Source organism: Bos javanicus, chromosome 17, assembly GCF_032452875.1.
Source record: "Bos javanicus breed banteng chromosome 17, ARS-OSU_banteng_1.0, whole genome shotgun sequence".
Taxonomy (NCBI): Eukaryota; Metazoa; Chordata; class Mammalia; order Artiodactyla; family Bovidae; genus Bos; species Bos javanicus.
In genome coordinates, this window is record NC_083884.1 from 42,599,749 (window position 1) to 42,623,972 (window position 24,224).

At 38.7% G+C, this 24,224-nt stretch overlaps 1 protein-coding gene across 1 annotated transcript in view; it reads right to left on the reverse strand.

Moving 5' to 3' along the window:
- The window catches only part of GLRB (glycine receptor beta), an 89,365-nt gene extending 65,363 nt beyond the window's left edge, over positions 1-24,002 (reverse strand). Inside the window, exons 1-2 of the mRNA XM_061384343.1 lie at positions 23,893-24,002; positions 21,993-22,143 (exon numbers count right to left, since the gene is read on the reverse strand). Coding sequence (XP_061240327.1) covers positions 21,993-22,114 — 122 coding nt within the window. The 5' untranslated portion in view covers positions 22,115-22,143; positions 23,893-24,002. The remainder of the gene's footprint in view (positions 1-21,992; positions 22,144-23,892) is intronic.
- Between the last annotated feature and the right edge of the window lie 222 nt (positions 24,003-24,224).

A 24,224-nucleotide genomic window follows, 5' to 3' on the forward strand; every position in this document is an offset into this window, starting at 1 on the left:
CACACAGTCAAAGGCTTTGGCATAGTCAACAAAGCAGAAATCAATGTTTTTCTGGAACTCTCTTGCTTTTTTGATGATCCAGCGGATGTTGGCAATTTAACCTCTGGTTCCTCTGCCTTTTCTAAAACCAGCTTGAACATCAGGAAGTTCATGGTACATGTATTGCTGAAGCCTGGCTTGGAGAATTTTGAGCATGACTTTACTAGCGTGTGAGATGAGTGCAATTGTGCGATAGTTTGAGCATTCTTTGGCATTGCCTTTCTTTAGGATTGGAATGAAAACTGACCTTTTCCAGTCCTGGAAACTGCTGAGTTTTCCAAATTTGCTTGCATATTGAGTGTAGCACTTTCACAGCATCATCTTTCAGGATTCAAAATAACTCAACCAGAATTCCATCATCTCCACTAGCTTTGTTCGTAGTGATGCTTTCTAAGGCCCACTTGAGTTAGCATTCCAGGATGTCTGGTTCTAGGTGAGTGATCACACCATCGTGATTATCTGGGTCGTGAAGATCTTTTTTGCACAGTTCTGTGTATTTTTGCCACCTCTTCTTAATATCTTCTGCTTCTGTTAAGTCCATACCATTTCTGTCCTTTATCAGGCCCATCTTTGCATGAAATGTCCCCTTGGTATCTCTAATTTTCTTGAAGAGATCTCTAGTCTTTCCCATTCTGTTGTTTTCCTCTATTTCTTTGCATTGATCACTGAGGAAGGCTTTCTTATCTCTCCTTGCTATTCTTTGGAACTCTGCATTCAGATGCTTATATCTTTCCTTTTCTCCTTCGCTTTTCGCTTCTCTTCTTTTCACAGCTATTTGTAAGGCCTCCTCAGCCATTTTGCTTTTTTGCATTTCTTTTCCCAGGGGAAGGTCTTGATCCCTGTCTCTTGTAAAATGTCATGAATGTCTATAGTTCATCAGGCACTCTGTCTATCAAATCTAGTCCCTTAAATCTATTTCTCACTTCCACTGTATAGTCACTGGATAGCAATCCCCAAATCCCCAGTTCCCAGTCCTAAAAGAATATCATTCAGTGCTAAGGTCTGCATTTGATATGGTTTCAAATACCTGCTATCCAGCCACATTTATGAAAAGGTGGTTATTGAAATGTTATGAAAAATATCCTCCTTCCCAATTAATTTCCTTTGCCTATTTTCTCCATGTATAATGACTGTGGGCTTTGCTCCAGCTGGCAACTCAGATTCCAACTCTGAGCCCAGGCATCCTGTAGTCCGCACACCTGGGTTTCAGAACCCTCCTGGGCCTTCAGGCACAGCTCCTCTACTGCTAATTTCACGCTGCACTTTCTTCCTCTCTCTCCTGGGACCACATCTGAGTTGCAGGAAGGGCTCAATCTTTCTTTCTCCTGACAAATAGTAAACATGGTTCCACTCACAGCAGCCTCTCCTGTCTGTTCCTCTGTCTGCCACCCACAGTTACAGCCATGACTTCACTTTCATGGGGTCCAGGGACCAGGTCGCCATGAGCCCCCCACTCGGGGGACACAGGTGACTCTGCCTCTGGAGTCACCTAGAGAAGGAAAAGCATCCTCTCCACCTGCTGGGGACCATGAGAACTGCCACGGCACCTCCACAATCTCCTCCAAAGAGGCTCTCCCACTGGTCTTCCGCATTCTAACTCTGCTGGGCCATGGATGCAGATGGCGGGCTGGAGGTCCCACGAACATGACCGCATCAGAGGTCTGTTTCCCAACTCTAGGATGCAGGCATGGTTGTTCTTGGCCTTTGGAACCTCATGGAAACTGATGCAGAAAAAAATCCTACTTCAAATTCCTGACATACTGAGCTAAGTTCCAACTCCCCTCCTCCTGTTATTGCCAAAAGAAAATACAATTATAGATTACTTATATAAGTTACATAAGTAAATGTACTATTTACTTAATAATTAAATATAATTAATTAAAATGGTCCTTAATATCAAACAATCAATTATCATGTATATTTTGGATTCTGGCCAGACACAGTCTAAGGACAAAAGACTTTCAAATGTGACAGGTGACTGTGAATTAATATAGGCAGATATTATTAATATATGAAATAAGCTATGCAGGCTCTTTAAAGTAGAAATTTAAGAATTTTCACATGAGGTAGGATTTCAGAATTATGAACATTATCAATTAGAATTTTAATAACTTGGCTTTTTAATTAAATACAAATTTTCTATTATACTTAATAATTGAATGAACCATTGATCATTTTGACATAAAGAGCTAATAAAAACTATTTCAAAAACTTTTCATTTCTGATGTGAAGCACTTAGAATAGCATGTAAAAGAGAGTAGAGAATCATGTCGTAATCAATGCTATTCCTCCCCCTGCAAGGTCACTGTAAACATGTTTCTACTATCTACAAGGAAGTCTTATTTTAATATTCCCATTCAAGTAGGTTTTCCTGTAAAACATTACACAATTTTGAAAGGTTATTTGTGCAATATTGCTTAGAAATAGGCCTCCAAAGACAGACAGACAAATATGTGCAGAGAAAACAATTTGAAGTTCTGTAAACCAATCTTCTGGAACCCAGGGAAATGGAACAATGAACCACACCCATAATCCACCTCACTGCATGGTGACTTAACGCCCACACAGGTTTTACAGATCCTGTGTGCTTCTATAACAGAGGCTTAGAAGAAATACCGCTATGTTCTGTCATCAGAAGATGACAGAAGATATTGACTCATAGCTATGTATGGCATTTATATGTATGTAAAGTATTTTGCCTTGAATCTGTGTCTTAGCACAGAATAAGTGGTAAGGTTTATAGGTGCACAGGGAAGATGCTCAAAATGTAGAACACAGAATAAACAGTACTGATGAACTTATGTCCAAAGCAAAAAGAGAGACACGGACATAGAGGACAAACCTTTGGATACCAAGGGTGAGGGGGAAAGGGTGGAAGGAATTGGAGACGGTGACTGACATGTACACACTACTCTGTATAAAATAATTACGAGTGAAAACACACTGTGTAGCACAGGGAACTCTACTTAGTACTCTGTGGTGACCTAAATGGGAAGGAAACCCCAAAAAAGAGAGGATATAGGCATACATACATATGGGATCACTGGGCTTCTCAAGTGGCTCAGTGGTAAAGAATCCACCTGCCACACAGGAGATGTGGGTTTGATCCCTGGGTTGGAAGAATCCTTGGAGAAGGAAATGGCAACACACTCCAGTATTCTTGCCTATGAAATCTCATGGGCAGAGGAGTCTGGCCAGCTACAGTCCATGAAGTTGCAAAAGAATCAATACAACTTAGTGACTAAACAACAACACAGATATACATATAGCTGATCCATTTTTCTGTACAGTAGAAACTGACACAGCAGAGTAAAGCAACTAAACTCCTACTAAAAAAAAAAAAAAGAAACTCCTATTCTAAAAAAGAGACAGAAAAAAGAGTAATTGAATGAGTTAAATGATTCACTTTTTAAAAAATAAAACTAGAAACTGCAAGCCAGTTGAGAGTCATAGAGAAATCATTTTCTTTTTACTCTAAGTTGGAAGTTTGCTTAAGGTTTGTGAAATCCCAGAACAGAATATTATAAATGCACTCAAAGTACTAATGACTGTACCTTTTATTTAGAATTAACTATAGGACTACTACCATTCCATTGATAATTCAGAGCTGCCTAGATACACCTAATGTTGCTAAGCAAAAAGATGCATGATAATTCCAGGAAGAAATTAAAGGGATTTGTCTTTATCTTGGATATTTTGATTACAGCTTCAAAGGTCAGTTTTGCCTTTATCATACAATTCTTATTCTAACCAATGCAATCTATTTTAGTATTACTAAAGTTTTGGTCACCTAGCCTTAGTGATGCTAAATATTATTTTAGTCTGAAAAATTTTGAATCCTCTGGAATCAAAAAAGCATAGACAAAACTAACAAAGATGAATTATACTTCTGGTAATTACAAACAGTGCTTGTATGAACATTTTGTTCTGTATTTTGGTAAACATGTCCACATGTTTCTGCTTAGTATCTATACATAGGAATAGAATGCCTGAGTCATAGGGTGTATGGATTTTCAATTTCAGGAGACACTGATAAGCGGCTTATCAAATGGTGCTGCCTATGTGGACTTTCACCAGCAAAGAATGAAACTGTACCTGTTCACATTCTCACCAACACCTAGTATTTCCCTCTCACTTCCACTTTAGCCACTCTGTTGAGTTATAATAGTGTCCCACTGTCATTTTAATCTGTATTTCCTTGACGAGTAATGAAGTCAATCATCTTTAAATACAGCTCTGGCCTTTTGGCTGCCATCATTTGGGCATATTCAATTATGCTGTTTGCCTTTTTCCTAATGATTTCTAAACGTTTCTTATATATTCTCCATAAAATCTTTATTAGGGTGTGTGTGTGCGTGCATGTGTCTATTTATTTGGAAACAACACAAACATCTACAAAAAGTAGAGAAAAATAAAGGACAGTGATTTCTATCGTGAACTATTATGCAGCAATGAAAAATGGTTGAACTCTTGCTACATTTAACATTGTGGATCAATCTTACATATATTTACAGGATTATTCCATTTATCATACTTCAAAAATGGGCAGACAATAAGTGGCTTCTAACTTGACAATATTCTATTTCTAAATCCAGGTTCTGGTTACATAGTTACATGTGAACACTTAAGCTGCGTGCTTAAGATTGCACTTTTCTATATGCAAACTACACTTCAAAAATGTTTAAAAACAATAACACACAAACAATTTTGTCACATTCTGTTATTCACAAAGAATGCATTCCTTGTTATTTACAAAGTACTTCAATGAGTTTTAAGTCTTAGGAAAAGCCTACAATAAACCTAATATATGTTTCTTAAAAACATACAAAGTGAAGTCAAGATAAAGTGTTCTTACTGGTGAGGGCAACAACTAGAAAACCACAAACATGGTGGTAAGGAAGTTCATGAGAAGACTTGGACTGGAAATCAGAAGTCTATGTTCCCCTCTGGCTTTTGGCCAGGGCTATGCTCTTGGCAAAAAAAAATCTTACCTCCTGGGACCCCAGCATTCTTATCTCCTAGATAAACAGGATAAACTATGAGATGTACCCAATGACCAAAAAAATGAGCCACAATACCCACCAGAGAGTATCACTGGAATATCACTGACTAATCTTATGACCTTAAGAAACACATGCCACAAGTTGCTCATGTGTAAAGGGAGGGTGCCACTGCCTGTTGTATAAACTCAGTTGAGAATCTGCCCAGCTCTGAGTCTCACACATAGCTCACAGTGCCGGCCTGGCACAGATAGGTGGGACATGTGTTGTACTCACCCCAGTCCTAAAATCCTGAATCTTAGGAGAATATGTACAATAAAGTGACACAGGTATTGTTTAGCTGTAAAATTAGGTTTTCTGTCTCTAAAAATTAGCTTAAGTCATGATAGAATAAGAGCTAGAATCATATAAAATATGCAAAACCCCCTTGAGCTCTTTCAAAGAAACTCAATATCACAAACACAGTCAATCCACCTTATAGAATGTTTAGGGTTCAAAAGATAATTTCATACACAATGTCAAATTATATTGTCAGATAAACACTGTTCATCATTTCTATTTTACAGATAAGAGAACTGAGCACAGGTGGGGCAAAAGAAAGGTCACAAATGTATTAAGCGATCCATCCCAGAATAGTCCCTTCATACTCAAGACAATGGTGTTCCCACCTATTAAACCTCCAGAGCAAACTTCTCTTCCAGTGACTATGAAAAATTCATTAATTCTTTTGGCAGTTCTTTCATTTTACAGATCAAGACTATTAAGGTCCAGAGCAATTTATCTGAGGACACAAAGAAAGTTAGTGACAGAGTGAACCCCATTTTCCTGAATTTCAATCCCATTCTTCCTCTTTTGTATCAATTCAATTAATTCCACATTAATATCTGTCCACTTTAATATGCACATAAATAAAGATGAGATGATCAAGGTGAATGTCTGGGACAGAATAGAAGATGTTTAAACCCTTTCTCATGAAAGGCTAGGTGCAGAGCTAAGGAAGGTTGACAGCAGAGCTAGCTTGATATACTAATGCTGAGGTCCAGAGGAAGTTACAAATAATTAACTGGAACTCACAAGAGTAACTATACCTGGAGATAAGGATGTGTGCATAACCCACAGATACAGGTAGAACTTAGGGGGAAAGTGTTAAGGAAATAAAAGGACCAAGGATGAACCTCTAGCAGCACTGAGGATATGGATATCTGGTAAAATCCACTATTTCTTGACAGACATAATGGAATAGCCAGGGAAGGTGTCTAACCAGATACATGCTGGAAGGCAAATTGGGACTGGTGGGGGACATGGTCATTTCAGGACACAGAAGACAAACATTGCTACTGTGAAGTCACTTCAGTCGTGTCAGACTCTGCGACCCCATAGATGGCAGCCCACCAGGCTATGCCATCCCTGGGATTCTCCAGGCAAGAACACTGGAGTGGGTTGCCGATTCCTTCTCCAATGCATGAAAGTGAAAAGTAAAAGTGAAGTCGCTCAGTCATGTCTGACTCTTCGCGACCCCATGGACTGAAGCCTACCAGGCTCCTCCGTCCATGGGATTTTCCAGGCAAGAGTACTGGAGTGGGTTGCCACTGCCTTCTCCTAGACAAACATTAGTCCTTGTCAAATTATAAGGTCTCAAAATAAATTTAGCATATTTTCTTTAAAGGGACAAAATTAATATCTTCATCAAAATACAGAATGGCTGGACTTCCCTCGTGGTCCAGTGGCTGAGAATCTGCCTGCCAATGTAGGAGACGTGGGTTCGATCCCTAGTCCAGGAAGATTCTACATGCCATGAGGCAATGAAGCCTGTGTGCCACAACTACTGAGCCCTTGCCCTAGAGCCCATGTTCTGCAACAAGTCACCCCAATAAGAAACCTAAGCACTGAAACTAGATTAGTCCCTGCTCCCTGCAATTAGAGAAAGCTCACACATAACAACAAATAAGTAAATAATGAATAAATAAATTAAGGAAAAAAGACAATGGGACAGGAGTCAATGTGAATAGGAGAATTAATGAGGTTGTATTGCTTCCTTTGTTACAACAGTAATGTCTGGCTTTTGTAATTCAAAGCAATTCAAGTAAAAAAAGGAAAAAAAATAGTGAATTAGAACTGAGAATGATCTCAATGATCCCCCTTCACGGATCACTGCTTTGCTGTGGCTAAGGGGCTTGTGTAATTTGATGAAGCTATGAGGCATGCCATGTAGGGCTAACCAAGATGGATGGTCATAGTGGAGAGTTCTGACAAAACGTGATCCACTGGAGCAGGGAATGGCAAACCACCCCAGTATACCTACCATGAGAACCTCATGAACTGTATGAAAGGACAAAGATATGACAACGAAAGATATGACAACTTCCCAGGTTGGAAGGTGTCCAATATGCCACTGGGGAAGAACGGAGGAGAACTACTAATAGCCCCAGAAAGAATGAAGTGGCTGGGCCAAAGCGAAAATGATGCTCAGTTGAGGATGTCTGATGATGAAAGTAAAATCTGATGCTGCAAAGAACAGTATTGCATATGAACCTGGAATGTTAGGTTACTGAATCAAGGAAAATTGGATGTGGTCAAACAGGAGATGGTAAGAATAAACATCAAGATCTTGGGAATCAATGAACTAAAATGGATGGGATTGGATGAATTTATTTCAAATGACCATTATATCTACTGTATAGAATATATAGTAGTATATATTCTATATAGTATACTATATAGTATGAAGTGACGTGAAATGAAGTCGCTCAGTCGTGTCTGACTCTTTGTGACCCTGTGGACTGTAGCCTGCCAGGCTCTTCTGTCCATGGGGTTCTCCAGGCAAGAGTACTGGAGTGGGTTGCCATTTCCTTCTCCAGGGGATCTTCCCAACCCAGTGATTGAACCCGGGTCTCCTGTTTTGCAGGCAGATGCTTTATCCTGAGCCACCAGGGAAATAGTATATAGTAGAGTAGTATATATATAGAATACATAGTGGGCAAGAATCCCATAAAAGAAATGGAGTAGCCCTCATAATCAACAAAAGAGTATGAAATGCAGTACTTGGGTGCAACCTCAAAAATAATAGAATGATCTCGGTTCATTTCCAAGGCGAGCCATTCAACATCACAGTAAGCCAAGTCTATATCCCTATTACTGATGCCAAAGAAGCTGAAATTCATTAGTTATATGAAGACCTAGAAGACTTCCTAGAACAGCAAAAAAAAAAAAAAAAAGATATTCTATTCATCATTGGGGACTGGAGTGCAATAGTAGGAACTCAAGAGATACCTGGAGTAACAGACAAGTTTGGCCTTGGAGAACAAAATGAATCAGGGCAAAGGCTAATTGAATTCTGCCAAGAGAAGCCATTGGTCATAGCAAATACCTTTTTTCAGCAACACAAGAGACAACTTTACATGCGGACATCACCAAATGTTCAATACCGAAATCAAATTGATTATATTTTTCGTAGCCAAAGATGGAAAAGCTGTATACAATCAGCAAAAACAAGACCCGGAGCTGACTGGGGCTCAGATCAGCGTCTCATAGCAACATTCAGGCTTAAACTAAAGAAAGCAGAGAAAATCACTATGCCAGCCAGATACGACTTAAGTCAAATCCCCTATGAATATGCAGTGGAGGTAACAAATAGATTCAAGGGATTAGAACTTGGAGAAAGTGTGCCTGAATAACTATGGATGGAGCTCCGTAATACTGTACAAGAAGTAGTAAACAAAACCATCCCAAAGAAAAAGAAAAGCAAGAAGGCAAAGTGGTTATCTGAGGAGGCCTTACAAATAGCTAAAGAAAGAAGAAAAGTGAAAAGCAAGTGAGAAAGGGAAAGGTATGTCCAAGTAAATGCAGATGTCCAAAGAACAGCACAGAGAGACAAGAAGGCCTCTTCAATGAACAGTGTATAAAACAAGAAGAAAACAACAGAAGGGGAGATACTAGAGATCTCTTCAGGAAAATTGGAAATATCAAGGGAACGTTTTGCCCAAAGATGGGCACAATAAAGGACATCATGGGAAAGACCTAGTAGATGCTGAAGAGATCAAGATATGCCGATGATGCCACTCTAATGCCAGAAGACGAAGAGGAGCAAAAGTGCCTTGTGATGAGGGCGAAGGAGGAGCGTGGAAGAGCTGGCTTAAGACTAAATTAAAAAAAAAAAGACTAAATATTAAAAAAAGCCAAGATTATGGCACCTGGCCCCATTACTTCATGGCAAATAGAAGGAGAAAGGGTGGATGCAGTGACAGACTTCCTCTTCTTGGGCTCTAAAATCACTGCAGATGGTGACTGCAGCCATGAAATCAGAAGACGATTGCTTCTTGGCAGGAAAGCTGTGACAAACCTGGACAGTATGTTGAGAAGCAGAGACTTTACTCTGCCAACAAAGAACCATATAGTCAAGGCTATAGTCTTCCCAGCGGTCACATACGGTTGTGAGAGCTGAATCATAAAGAAGGCAGAATGCCAAAGTGGTGCTGGAGAAGAGTCATGAGAGTCCTTTTGGAAGGCAAGGAGATCAAACCAGTTAATCTTAAGGGTTAACGGGACACTCATTGGAAGGACTGATGCTAAAGCTGAAGTTCCAGTATTTTGATCACCTAATGCAAAGAGCTGACTGATTGGAAAAGTCCCTCATGCTGGGAAAGATTGAGAGCAGAAGAAGAGGGCATCAGAGCATTAGATGGCTGGGCGGCATCACCGATGCAATGGACTTGAACTTGGGCAAACTTTGGGAGATGGTGAGGCTAGAGAGGCCTGGCGTGCTTCAGTCCATGAGGTCGCAAAGAGTTGGATACGACTGGGCAACTGAACAACAGAGCTGAGAAAGGAGAAGCTGCTGTGGGCTGTTAGCTTAAAAAGTGTGACAATGAACACAGGCGAAGAAACAAAGTTGATGAAACAGGAATATAAAAACTACTCACTTTTAATATTTTAAATGATAGTGAATGAGGATCTACTGTATAGCACAAGGAACTCTGCTCAGTGTTATGTGGTAGCCTGGACGGGAGGGGAGTTTAGGGGAGAATGGTCCCTTTGCTTTTCATCTGAAAATATCATGATGTTGTTAATTGGCTATACCCAAACAAAAATTAAAAGTAAAAAAAAAAAAACTACACACTTTTTTTTTTTTTTTTCAGGTAGGCAAAACTTCAGCATATTTTTAAGCCCTTGGAAAAAGGAGCCAAAGAAGAGAAGATGATGACATATGGTAGAGCCAAGTGTGGTGATGGGGAAGTCTCAGAGGCGTGGGGGGTAGAATCGAAGACTCTTCGTCTAGGTCAGGAGGCAAGAAGAAGAGAAAGGATGATGCCATAGGCAGCTTTGGAGGGAAGAAGGAGGGGTTTGGGGTGCAACTGTCCAGTGACTTCTATTTTTTTTTTCTTTTAAAGTTGAATTTCACACTGTAGGCAAGGACTGAAAGGGGTGTTGATCAAGGACTGAAACCACTGTTAGGAAAAGAGAACAATGGAGCCACTAAGAGCCAAGTAAATGTGGAGGCCCCGCAATGAAGACCCAGAAAAGGTGAGATCAACACACAAAACAAACCAACGGAGATTCCAAGCAACATTTGTAAAATGAAAGAAAAATATTATAGACGTTCTAATCCAATAAATTTGGAACTTCTAGGAGATATCAAAGAATGTTGCAGTAAGACCTTGGGGATGTCTCAGCTGCAGGGTCCGTGGTATAACTCAGAGCTCAACAGTGATGCACAGAAGGCAGCAAATCCACTCACTAAAGGTGGGCCTATTCTCTTTGGTTACTCTCAGGCTCAGAGTCCTAAATTTCCCTGAATACCGAATCATCATGAATTCCTACCACTGTCTTCTCACAGGAGGACTAATACAGGTCAGATATTTCACATTCTTTAACAGAGTCTATTAGTGATTTAATCAGTGTTTTGCTATTATTCCAATCAGAGCTCTGAGAAATGTAATTTCCTATTTACATCATTTCTCAGAAGAGCTATTTATATGTACATAAATTTGAATAATTTGCTTTATGAATTCTATGTGTAAATTTCCATAAAATGTCTGGGCCAGAGGAACTCATTTACGAAGAGTTCTCTGTTCTCAGGAGGACAGCAGTGATGTGCCTTTTTCAGGTAGTAGCATAAGGAGAATACAGGAGACTTACGCAAAGCTACTGCATCCTTTACTGCATTATAGAAAGTATTCACCTCCAAAAGAAAACAAAAAAGCAAACAGAAGACATAAGTTTGTAAGTCAAATTCCACAATTTGACAATTATAACTTGTAAAGAATTACAGAGCTAAGAACCGTGACTATTCACCTTGGACACATGTCATTCTTCGATTTGGGAGGACAGTTACATACCTGTATTTTGCTAAGTCAAATCTGCAATCATATCCCTTAGTAACTAACTTGCTTAAACAGAATTTTGTATATTCTCTTTCTACTTTTTAGGCTTGATTGGTTCTAAATCAGAAAACAAAAAGATTGTGACAAAAAAAAATAGCCCTGAATATTAAGTTACCAAAACAATCATAAATAAAACAGGATTGTAGCATAATAGAACTGGAATAAATAAATGAAATGAGGAGACAACTGAGATAAAATTTTTCACCATGCAATGAGAAAATTGAGACCAAGATTAATTAAATGACTTACTGAAAATTATAAAGCCTATCAGCAACAGTTCTGAGATACAGCAGGGCTCTTTCTCTCCAATTACACTGTTTTTTCCATCAAGATTAAACGGAAATACAGAGGGAATTTAAATAGCACATGTTCCAAGTATTTGATCTCTAAATACGGCCCCAGGGAGCCACTGAATTAATTTATGATTAACTTATGATTTTTCTATATACTCAGTCACCTGTTTGATTCCATTTGATTAAGTCTTAATACAAACAGAGCTCAAATACAAAGAACTCTGAAGTAGGCAGACTATTAAACTATATATATATATAATTTATGAAATTATATATATAATTTCATATGAAACTACATATTCATATCTATATTCTATATAAGAAACTATATAAACTGTATTTATATATACACATACACTTTCATAAAGTATATATGCATTTCATAAAGTATATATATATATTTAAATATATATATATTCTGCCTACATGAAAATTCTTTGCATAAGAGCTTCATTTATGCTTACTAAGTTAAAGTGTATATACTATAATGAAAGTGGAGAGAGTGCACCATCTCATCTCAAGTATTTGTAATTTAGCTAAAGAGTTAACATAATATAAACGTTTCAATCAGAAAATAAAAGCTATCATATAAAGAGTAATAATATTAAATCTAATCAAGTGTCAAAACATACAAGATAAACAAAAAGGATTCTAAGAGATCAAGAAGTTTAATTTTAGTTTTAATCATAAAGTCTACTCAAGCTTCCCAGTGACACTTGGTCTGGTTGTTGTCCCTAGTCAAGCATGTTCATCACTCTGGTAGCAAAGAACCACCCACGGAAATTCACTTTTTCTTTGGATAGTTATATCCTAAACCGTAAAACTGAAATGTCTTCTTCTATGTTTCTCTCTCTGGTCTTGGTTCTGTAACGTGAGGTCTAAATACAAACTCCTCATCTATTCTTAAAGAAAAAATTCAGAGTACAATTGATCAAACCACAGACTTTCATGTTCCAGCAAACCCTGATCATGGTTCTTGGAAGAAATTCTCATGTAAATCCAACCCTCATAAACAACAGCAGCCAGAATTCCACACAAGGTTCCAGTTATGATATACGCGCCAGGAAATTAACACTCTTTTCTATCTAAACACTGTATTCTATCAAGGTCCAAGAACTCAATTTATTAACAACTTCAGCATGCTATTAATTTGTATTACTATTTTTCTCAATGGAAATTTCTAATCATTTTACAAGTTTCATAAGGCAAGGCAAGGTAATATGATGAACTTATTCACAAAACAGAAACTCACTCATAGACATAGGAAACAAACATGGCTACCCAGGGGAAAGGTAGGAGGAGAGATAAATTGGGAGTTTGATATTAACAAATACTACTATATATAAAATAAACAAGGACCTCATGTACAGCACAGAGAACTATAGTCAATATTCTGTAGTAATCTAAATGGGAAAATAATTTGAAAAGGAATATATTATATATATGTATATATATATAATACATACACATACATATAAGTCACTTTGCTGTACACCTGAAACTAACACAACATTGTTAATCAACTATACTCCAATATAAAATACACTTTTTTAATTTCATAAAGCAAAGAAATATCTGAGATGTACCTGGAAGGGCTGCATAGATTAAGCAGGAAGTTGTCATCCTAACCAAAAGCCTGTCTAAGCATAAGTGGCAGACTGGCGTTAACGACAGACTGACCTTTCTGAGACAAGAAAATAGTTTTATATAAAGTTCTGCATGTAAATCAGAGAGGCCTTTCAAAGTCATAATGAAAAGTCTGCCCTGGATCCATGAAGGAATAAGACAACATTGTGGGTCTGGAACATAAGATTAACAAGATGAAAATGGAAACAATATATAAGGCAAATAATAATCAGCAGAGAAAAAATACAGTAAATAAGTACGAAGCTATTGTAGCAGATAAGTTGAACATGATGGTAAGCACAGATGCAATGAATAGGACAGACATAGGAGATCACTTTAAGAGAAAACAGGTTCCATTTAAATTTCATGCCCAAATAACTAAAATAACGAAGAAGCTTACTTTAAAACCTAGGGAATTATTTGTAAAAGGAAGATCATTAATTCAACTGACTGCAAAATAATTGCATGCCATTAAATTAGAACGGTTCAATAGCTAGTAAGAAAATACATAACTGCCCATTGACGAAAAATTTGTTCTACTTTGTTACGGTGATAATAATATAGGCAATTTTCAATTGCATCCATTGTACATGCTCTCAATACTCTTTATAAATCAGCATTTCATCTTTCTTGCCAATGTATTTATCTTGAACATCCCCATTAGGTAGTTAGAAAATGGAAGTAAACAAAAATCAACCCATTACATTAATAACTATTAATTATTAATTACTATTAATTAATGCATAGTAGGCAAGAAAATCAGAATAGGAAGAAAACGGCTAACATTATTTAGGAAACACACAATGGCTTTAATTATTCACAGTAATCCAACCCTCCTTACTACACAGAACTGATGTATATAGATGCTATCATTAAATGGTACGACAGCTCTCTCCAGGAGACAAAAAATTCTCGAACACATTTATACACACACAACTTTCTCAGATTGTGAACAAACTAGTAAAAAAAAAAGTCATACTGTTTCCCATTATACACAGAGAGAACCATAAATCTTTATGCCATGATTTTAAAGCTAGAGTGCCAACAGTCTGAGGGCTTCCCAGGTGGCTCAGTGGTAAATAATCTGCCTGCTAATGCAGGAGACATAGGAGATATGGGTTCAATCCCTAGGTCAGGAAGATTCCCTGGAGGAGGAAATGGTAACCCACTCCAGTATTCATGCCTGGAGAATCCCATGGACAGAGGAGCCTAGTGGGCTACAGTCCATAGATTTGCAAAGAGTAGGAGATGACTGAGCATGCATGCACCAACAGTTTGACAGAAAGATCATTAAGAAGATAAAATAAATACATGCAAACATGACTACACACTCAGAAATAACAGCAGCCCTCACAAGTATCAAGTAAGGGCTTCTTAGGCTTCTTCACACCTAAGATAGAAATATGGGCCCAAAATGGGAGAAGTGAAAGTCTCTCAGTCATGTCCAACTCTTTGCGATCCCATAGACCATACAGTCCATGGAATTCTCCAGGCCAGAATACTGGAGTGGGTAGCCTTTCCCTTCTCCAGGGGATCCTTCCAACTCAGGGATTGAACCCAGGTTTCCTGCACAGCAGGTGGATTCTTTACCAGCTGAGACACAAGGGAAACCCAACAAAACCGGAGTGGGTAGCCTATCCCTTCTCCAGCAGATCTTCCAGACCCAGGAATCAAACCGGGGTCTCCTGCATTGCAGACAGATTCTTTATCAACTGAGCTATCAGGGAAGCCCAAGAAAGGAGATATCAAATGTAGCTTGCAAGCATATTAGTTATACCTATAGTGAGCGAGTAGGTGAAATTCAAACAGTCCTTCGTTAACAGTAGAAGGTTCCCTAACTCAGTGATGCCAAAAAAGGTAGTATGTACCAAGAGGTTATGATCTGGCCAAATTCAGTATTAAAAAGTGTTATTATGTCTGCCATGAGCACAAATAAACATGATAAATCATGTTTTGGTTTTGGTTGTGATAGTTTTATTTTGTTTTGCTTTTGCTTATTCAATCAAGAATTCTGGAAGTATATTTTAGAAAGTTCTGGTTTCATGTACAATAGAGATATAAATACAAATCTATAAATCTATGCCTCCTTCTTATCAATTATGGCAGGCATTCATTAGATAATTTAAATTTGTCATCTGTCAATCACTATTTCTTGAAATTAATAGTAGCTTAACATGCTTATTCCAGGAAAAAAGATTGTGTGGTTTTAAAAGATACTAAAAACAATCTGATTACTCATGAAATTTCATGCTACCACTGAAAGTTAAATCCTTATTATTAGACCAAGATATATTTATTTTATATGGTAGAGCTTTCCAAGACAATGCACCAAAAATAGCAGCTGATCTATTTAAGTCTGGATGGAGATAAAATTTTTAAAAGATGATTCTGTATCATTCTACTATTGGATAGTCTTAAGGCTATCATCACATACAATATATTAGAATCAAAGAATCTTTAGAATCTCACAAAATGAAATGTCCATAAATACTGCCATCTGGTCTAACCACCCATTCAACGCTCAAACTTTCTATAAAATATGCTGCCAAGCAATTATCCCCCATGGCTGAGTGCTTGGAGTCACTGGGAACTCTACTATCTCCCTGCCTAGGCAATTATATCTGGCAGACTGCTATTAGAAAATTCTTCCTAATTTGGAGCCAAAATTATCCCTCTTCGTGTCTTCTGTTCATTAGTCCTTGTTTTAACTACTGGTGCCAAGCAGCAAAAACTTTCTCATCTAAATCAAAATTTTTCAAAAAATTGAAGACAACTGTCAAATACCTCAGTTCTTTTAGCTCTTCCAAATATGACATTATGGTAATTACTTCAACTATTCTTATTTCTCTCCCCTGAAAGTACCGACTAGCACAGTACAGAAATCTCTGTAAAGCTTGCTATAAATAACTGAATTATTTTAAGTGAAGTAATATGCTTAACACAGAATTAGTAAAATATTAACACTAATTTCTTTCTTAAGTAACTAAATATAGTTATATACAGCTGAGAAAGATATGGAAAGATAAAGTATATAGTTACTCATCTGTATCATGTGTATTCTAATATACTATTCTACTCTATTATACTATATTATGTTACATAATGCTTCATCTGTATCATGGTTACAATGTTAACATACTGGTTACAATATTAATATATTATAAATAGGGCTTCCCTGGTAGTTCAGGTAGGAAAGAATTTGCCTGCAATGCAGGAGATCCTGGTTCAATTCCAGAGTCAGGAAGATCCCCTGGAGAAGGAAACAGCTATCCACTCCAGTATTTTGGCCTTAGAATTACACAGACAGGAGCCTTGTAGTCCATGGGGTTGCAAAGAGTCAGACACAACAGAGCACCTTTCACTTTCTTTTTTTTTTAAACAATATTAATAGCATCTAACATTTTTTCCATTTGCTCTCTGCCAAACTATGCTTTCCCCATTCTATATACTTGGACACATGTTTTCTGAAACAAAGTGCAGTTTATACTTCAATTTTGTTAGATTCAGCCCCTCATTTTGGCCCTTCAAGACCATGAAAAGTGAAAGTGAAAGTTAAGTTGTTCAGTCGTGTCTGACTCTTTGCGACCCTGTGGACTGTAGCCCACTAGGCTCCTCCATCCATGGGATTCTCCAGGCAAGAATACTGGAGTGGGTTGCCATTTCCTTCTCCAGGGGATCTTCTCGACTCAGGGATCGAACCCAGGTCTCCTGCATTGCATGCAGATGCTTTAACCCCTGAGCCACCAGGGAAGCTCATTCAATACCATATTAGATCCTAATTCTATCTCACGTATTCACCATCTATTTCATTTGAGTGTTTCCCTTGTACAGTCTTATTTTCCCATTGGTAAAGATGTTTAACATGATGAGGCCAAACTTTCATCAGGAAACATCATGCAGGTTGAAATGCTGTACTAGCTACCTAGTTGTTAACTAATTTTCCCTATACTCAGACTGTAGGTCAAATACTATCCACAGAGATCTATACATTATTTTCCAGCACTATAAAAAAATCTAGATACAATGACATAAGTTATTCAAAGATCTGATGTTTGTATTCATTTTTTAAACAAATGTTTTTTCCATGTACATTTTGTACCTGGCATTATGTCAATCTCTGGTGACCAAGTCAGTAAGATGATGCCCTCAAGGAGCTTACAGTCTAGTAGGCAAAGCAGACAATTACAGGTGATATCATCGGATAGCCTTATAAACGGGACAGGCAATTAGGGAACCACAAAGGAACAGAGTGTGACTATAGAAATCAGATTGTTAGGCTTAGGAAAGGTCTCCCAGAGCAAACAGCAAGGTTTGTGTTGAATTGACTTTGAGGTCATTATAGAACAGTTAGATTGAAATGTTGGATGTGTGGGTGTGGTGCTTTCTAGACAAATCTGAGCTGGACACACAAAAGTCAACAGTGAAAACAGTATTTGCAGTTGTGGATTTGAATAAGAGCACTGAGTCAGAAGTTAATTAAAGAAGGAAATCTCTGGCATTTTGGTAAAATGGAAGAATATTTCAGAGGTCTGAAACATCAAGTGTGTATGAGACTTGAGTAAGGGTGTGGGCTGGATGGGGAGATAGAGCTGGGGGAGTCAGAGGCCAGTTCAGCAGGAGTTCTGTGAGAACCCTTTCCAGAAGGCTATGGGATCCCTAAAAGGGCTCTAAGCATTGGAATGACTTGAGTAGATTGAAGAAAATACACTCTAGGGTTGATGTGGGGTAGGAATTGACGAAGGACAAGAAGCAAGGAGACTAATAAAGTGAAAGGAGACTAATACAGGCAAAACAGGTGAGAGGAGGAGAGAAAGCAGGGTCATGATAGCGATGGGAGTGACTCACACACTCCTAACATTGTGCAGACTCTGACCTTGGAGTCTGGGTGACGAATGACTGGATTTGAGAAGCTAAGGTAGAGAGAGGGTCCCAGGTAATCCTGAGGATCTGAGCTTGGATGGAAAAGAATGCAAATGGAAACACCACTTTGGGAAAGGGTGGGGAGGGTTTCAATACTTGGTTTTTATCACTTTAAACTGAGTTTTAAGATCAAGACAGGATTACTAGGTACTAATAGAAAAGTTGGATGTATGAGTATGGCTTGAGCTAAGAGAGGTCTGAGCTAAAATCAGAGCCTGAGGAGGTAATAGTGAATGGATGGAGTTACAGTCAGAGATTTGGACACAACCACTAATGCAGAATATATAGGAAATAAAAAGACCAAAAGATTAAGATCAATGTAAACTTCAACCTATAAAAGAGAAAGCTAAACAGTGTCCAAAGACTTCATCTAAAATATATTTTCTAAGTTTATTTTATATTTATTAATAGAGACTAAATTTCTGAAAATTTTTAACTCAAATTTATCAGGTAGTTTGTCAAGCTGGTACTGCTGCTTTCATTATACACCATAAAAATTGAATAATGGCACAAATTTATGACTGTCAAGCTTCTCAAAACAATGTAGGTTAAAAAAATAATAAAAAGCCAGGAAAAGTTTATCATAAGATTCAAGCTTCACGCTGACCTAGAATATGAAGGGTCCTAAGTTCTTTATTTTTTCTACATTTAAAAACATTTTCCTCCTTATTTCTAATCTTTGGAGGGAAAAGTTAAAAGAGTAAAATGGGAAGTTTTTGCTCATGTTTGCTACATGAACATAACACATTAACTGCGTATATAACATCCAACTCCATTACTCAATTGTATTCCAAAAAAAGTTTAAATAAATGAAGATATCACTGGGCAAGTTTCACCATATTGAAGAGAATATAGTAGTCCACTTAACTTCTTGGTTTTGTGATCTCAAATACTCCTCTTAATCAAGGTGATTAATGTTTAACTTACACAAAATGGGCAAACTGAACTGTATGAGATACAAATAACTTGCATATTCTTTCTCAGCCCATTATTATAACTGAGATTCCAAATCTGGATCTTCAAAAAAATTTAATATAGTGGATCCAATAATAGCCAGGAAAAAACCTTAGTCTTCAGAGGTTTGCTGCTGCTGCTGCTAAGTCACTTCAGTTGTGTCTGACTCTGTGCGACCCCATAGATGGCAGCCCACCAGTCTCCCCCATCCCTGGGATTCTCTAGGCAAGAACACTGGAGTGTGTTGCCATTTCCTTCTCCAATGCATGAAAGTGAAAAGTCAAAGTGAAGTCACTCAGTCGTGTCCGACTCTTAGAGACCTCATCATGGACTGCAGCCTACCAGGCTCCTCCATCCATGGGATTTTCCAGGCAAGAGTACTGGAGTGGGGTGCCATTGACTTCTCCCTTCAGAGGTTTAGTGATCATTTAAAATCAAAATTCTTTATAAAATGCTCAAAGAAAAACTATACCAATCTAACTCTCCAAAGTACATCTACTTTTTAATAAGTTGGATTTGGGGCAGCATAGCTATGCCCACTGTTCATAAAGTTTTATTTAGTCTCATTATTATTACACAAAAGTAAGTAATATAATCAAAATTTGACTACTGTGGTTGAGATAGATTTCTCAACATATCTAAAATACTGTGATATGGGCTTACCAGGTATATATTGGGCCTTCCGCTTAGAGATCACCAATATGTGCCAAAGAGAACCTTCAGAGTTTCACTCTTTATCTATCAGATTTAACTTTAAAAATCTGTCTTAACTGTAGACACCCTAAGCATATACAAGTCAGTTCATGTGTGTGTGTTCATTCAGTCTTGTCCAACTCTTTGCAACCCCAGGGACTGCAGCCCACCAGGCTGCCATGTCCATGGAATTCTCTAGGAAGAATACTGGAGTGGGTAGCCATTCCCTTTTCCAGGAGATCTTCCCAACCCAGGGATTGAACCTGGGTCTCCTGCACTGCAGGCAAATCCTTTACCATCTGAGCCAACAGGGAAGCCCTAGGCAATAGAATAATTCTGGGAAGGGGTAAGTGTGTAAGTTGTTCAGTTTTGTCCGACTCTTTGCGACCCCATGGACTGCAGCCTACCAGGCTCCTCTGTCCATGGAGTTCTCCAGGCCAGAATACTGGAGTGGGTAGCCATTCCCTTCTCCAGGGGATCTTCCCAACCCAGGACTCGAATAGTCTCCAGCAGGCAGATTCTTTACCAGCTATGCTATCAGGATGCCCTCTAAAAGACTCTTATAAGATACATGATAGTTATAAGGCTTGCAGTTGCCACATTCAGAACTCTGGTTCATGACATTTGATGGGGGGACTGGGTGGGAGAAGGGTGGGGAGACAGGATTCCTATCAGCTTCCTCAGTGATCACAGATGGCTTGACTGATAAACCGAATCACCAAGACTATAAGACAAATACAACAGTTCATGTCAATATGCTATGATTTATCAAATAAAAGGTTAATATAAACACGATCCAAAACAAGACAATGTGTCCTTTTGCTTGGGAAGAGTAAGGCCTGACCATGTCCAGTTCCCTAAAATGCTCATCTCCCAGCTGTTGCACAAAAACTGTATCAGTGAAGATGAGTGACAGAGGCAGGAGGTCACACTCAGCCAGGCAGTTGGGGCCATCCTATCACACCCAGAACCCGGCCTGACATCAGACCGTGTAAACTGGAATAAGCAGAACTGTTATAGTTGTAAACCAGGAGGTACTGCTTAACAGGGAGATTTATGCATGATAAGGCTTTATGTGGGTCACCATACCAGCCCCAGAACTTCTGTCTCACATATTCATACAAACATCCACCCTGAATACAAACTCTAATATCTTTTCTTTAAAAAATACACTTCCTAAAATGTACCTTAAAAATCTTTATGGAACATCTATGAAACTATATAGTCTATATTTAAATAATGATGATGCTGGAATAATGTTACCCCAGACCAATATGGCACTTAAGAAATCTTAATGTAAAAATAATCAGTATCAGCAAATTAGTTTTTATTCCAGATAACTGCATACATTGTAACATTACTACCTAAAAGCACATATTTTGTGAAGGTTATTTATTTATATACTATTATTCACCAGTAATATTAACTCTTTATTTTACAAAATGGAGCCCAAACCACAAAACCTTGCTGGTTTTTTTCTGAGTGGGGAGGGAGTGGGAATTGGACTTAGATTCTTTTTTATAAGTAACTTCAAAATTAATGACATTTTCTAAGAAATATCCTAATTTCTTAATATAAATCTTTTGCCAAAAAAAAAATACACTGAAATGGAAAACTGATCTACTGTGTGAATTTTCTCCTGCCATGCATTAATATGAATTAAATAGACCTTAAAATTATAGTTCCAGCTATATGATTTTTTAATGAATATTCATTTTTAGGAGTTGTTTTTAAAAAGTCAACTTTTTGAACTGGTACTTGCTCAAAACACATAATCTCAGTATCCAAAGAATTCACAGTAAGAAAGAAATAACTTTTTTTCCTACTTTTATAAAAGATGTATAAAATTATATAAGTCCACGGCATGAACAAAACTTGATAAAACTCTACTATTTTCATCTAAAAGCTGAGAACTAGCTTTCATTTACTAAAGCCTTCTTCACTCTGTCACTTTCTACCTATGAAACAAATTGGTACATATTCTGATTGGAATAGTCCTGATGACATGTGTTTCAGTAAACCACTTTACTTTGATAAAAATGCAATAACATCTCTCTGTATAAGAATATAAGACATGAAGGACATACGATGGACATAGGTACTGCTTCTTTTTCCCCTTCCCTTTCTTTGAAGACTTTTCTTTTGAGTAGGCTTCTTCAATACACAAGGAAATTAAAATAAAAAAGGCCACTGCCAATAAAAACTTCATCTTGAAAATTTAAATTTCAGAAGATGGATCTACAAGAAAGAACAAGAAGATATTTACATTCATGAGACAAATGACAATTACATGACTCTTTAAGGATCATGACTGTTACTACCATGGACAGGGCGCTTGTACATCATATTCTCACGGCTCCTGGCAAACATCTGTCTTCCGTACATGCACAAACATGAAGGCTTTGTCATATTTTAAGCTTACTAAATATATTATACTCGGTAAAATTTTCTATTCTTCTTTCTCTTCCTTGAAAAAAAAACTCTGTAAATTGCATCTCTGTAATTACACCTTACTTTATATTTTGTGACTCTCTGTGATGTTTTCATAGTAAAAGTTATTTAAAAATTGCTTCATAGAATATAAGACCCCCATGAGGAGTAAAAAGTAAGTATGTAAAATTTTCTACTATATAGTTTCATAAAATTATAAATTGATACTGAATTACAGAATGTATCAATACACGCTTAGAAAGATAGCTGGAAAGATGTTTACAAGGTGTTAAGATTGTGCTAGTACATTTAAATTTATGTTTTATTTTTTAAATTTCTTCTGTTCTTTGACTTTTGTATGCATATTTTTTTCAAAGACAATATAAACTATTCTCAAGGAAAAAGTTAATTCTAATTATTAAAGGACTGACAGAAATAAAAGAAAAAAAATAGTATCAAAGTTTCACCCTCTAAATTCATGGTCTTTTTTTTATATACATTAAATTTGCAAGTTACTTTTTACCCAAAAAAGGAAGGTGCATAATATTTTAAGTTAGCGTTCTCCTTGTCTACTCAGATGGTACTAACATTTAGCATTCAATAGATGATTTCTGACTCTAGAAATTCTAGGCAACACTGCAAGAAATAAATTAGCAACTATAGTCAGATTCCTCCAAATAATCTTCTTAGCCATATTTTAATAACGTTTTTCACGCTCCAAGAGAATTACATTCTTGCCTATCTGATGCAATAACAACAATAAAAACTTTAAGCATCTTCTAAACACTGGAATATTTAAATCTCTTCCGCATCCTTCATTCCCAAACCATAAATTGTTTCTCCTTCTTGTTTCCTGCCGAGTAAGAGACCGGCCTGTTCCCCAACATTAACTTAATCCCCAACTCCTCATAATTTTGCTTCTCCTGTGGCATGTTTTCCACCAATCTTCTTCCTAGGAACTCTTATTTTCCCACACTTATTCTTCACAGTCCCTAAGCAAGCAGTAAGGGCTTCCTCCCTGGTCTTTCTCCTGAAGACACGACAGAGGGGAATTATCAGGCCCACAGCTGCCCTCAGTCAACTCGCAACACTGGACTTCCTACCCCTCCCCCCACGCCCCAGCCTAGGGGGACATCTGGTGCAGACACCTTGCCCAAGGCCGCAGGTACTGTGCCCACATCTTTGCCCACTCAGCCCCAGGAGCCCAGGAGCCCAGAGGCCCTGGAGGTCTGAGGGTGGAGAAATTCCACCCTGTCTCTCTGTATCCACCTCCCACCTTCCGAAGGGGCTGGCTACAGGGACTGAGGGACCCCTGCAGACCAAAGGACGCCAACTGCGCCTCTGATCCTCCGCTGCCCGCATCCCTCCAGCCGAGCACACCCACACCGCTGACCCGCGGGGATGTGCTCGCCGCCACCACCAGGGATGCTCTCGCCTCCTCCTCTTCTTCCTCCTCCTCGCGCCGCCGCCGCAGTGCCCGGTGCCCCCGCCAGGCCTTGCCGCAGAGGTGCGCATCCCTGGACCCCCGCGCCGCCCCTTCTCTCGGAGCCGACTTACCTGAGGCGCCCCTCCCGCAGCCCCGGGAGGACGCGCGCTCCGCCGGACGCGCCGGTGCGGGAGGGGGGCCGCGGGGGGAGCGGCCGCGTCCCCGTCCCCGCGTTCCCGCGATGGGCTGACGCGCCTGCTCCGGCCGAGGAGCCTGCGCCGTGGTGTCCGCGCCGGGGCGGTCTGGACGCTGCGGGGCCCGCGGCACAGCCAGAGCGTGGCGAGAAGTGGGCCGGGCGGGACTGCAGAGGTGTCCCGGCTGCACGCGTGTCCCCTTCCGGCCTCTGAGTGGAGGAATGCAGTCCCCACCAGGGGCTAAAGACGATGGGGACGGTGGGTGGGGG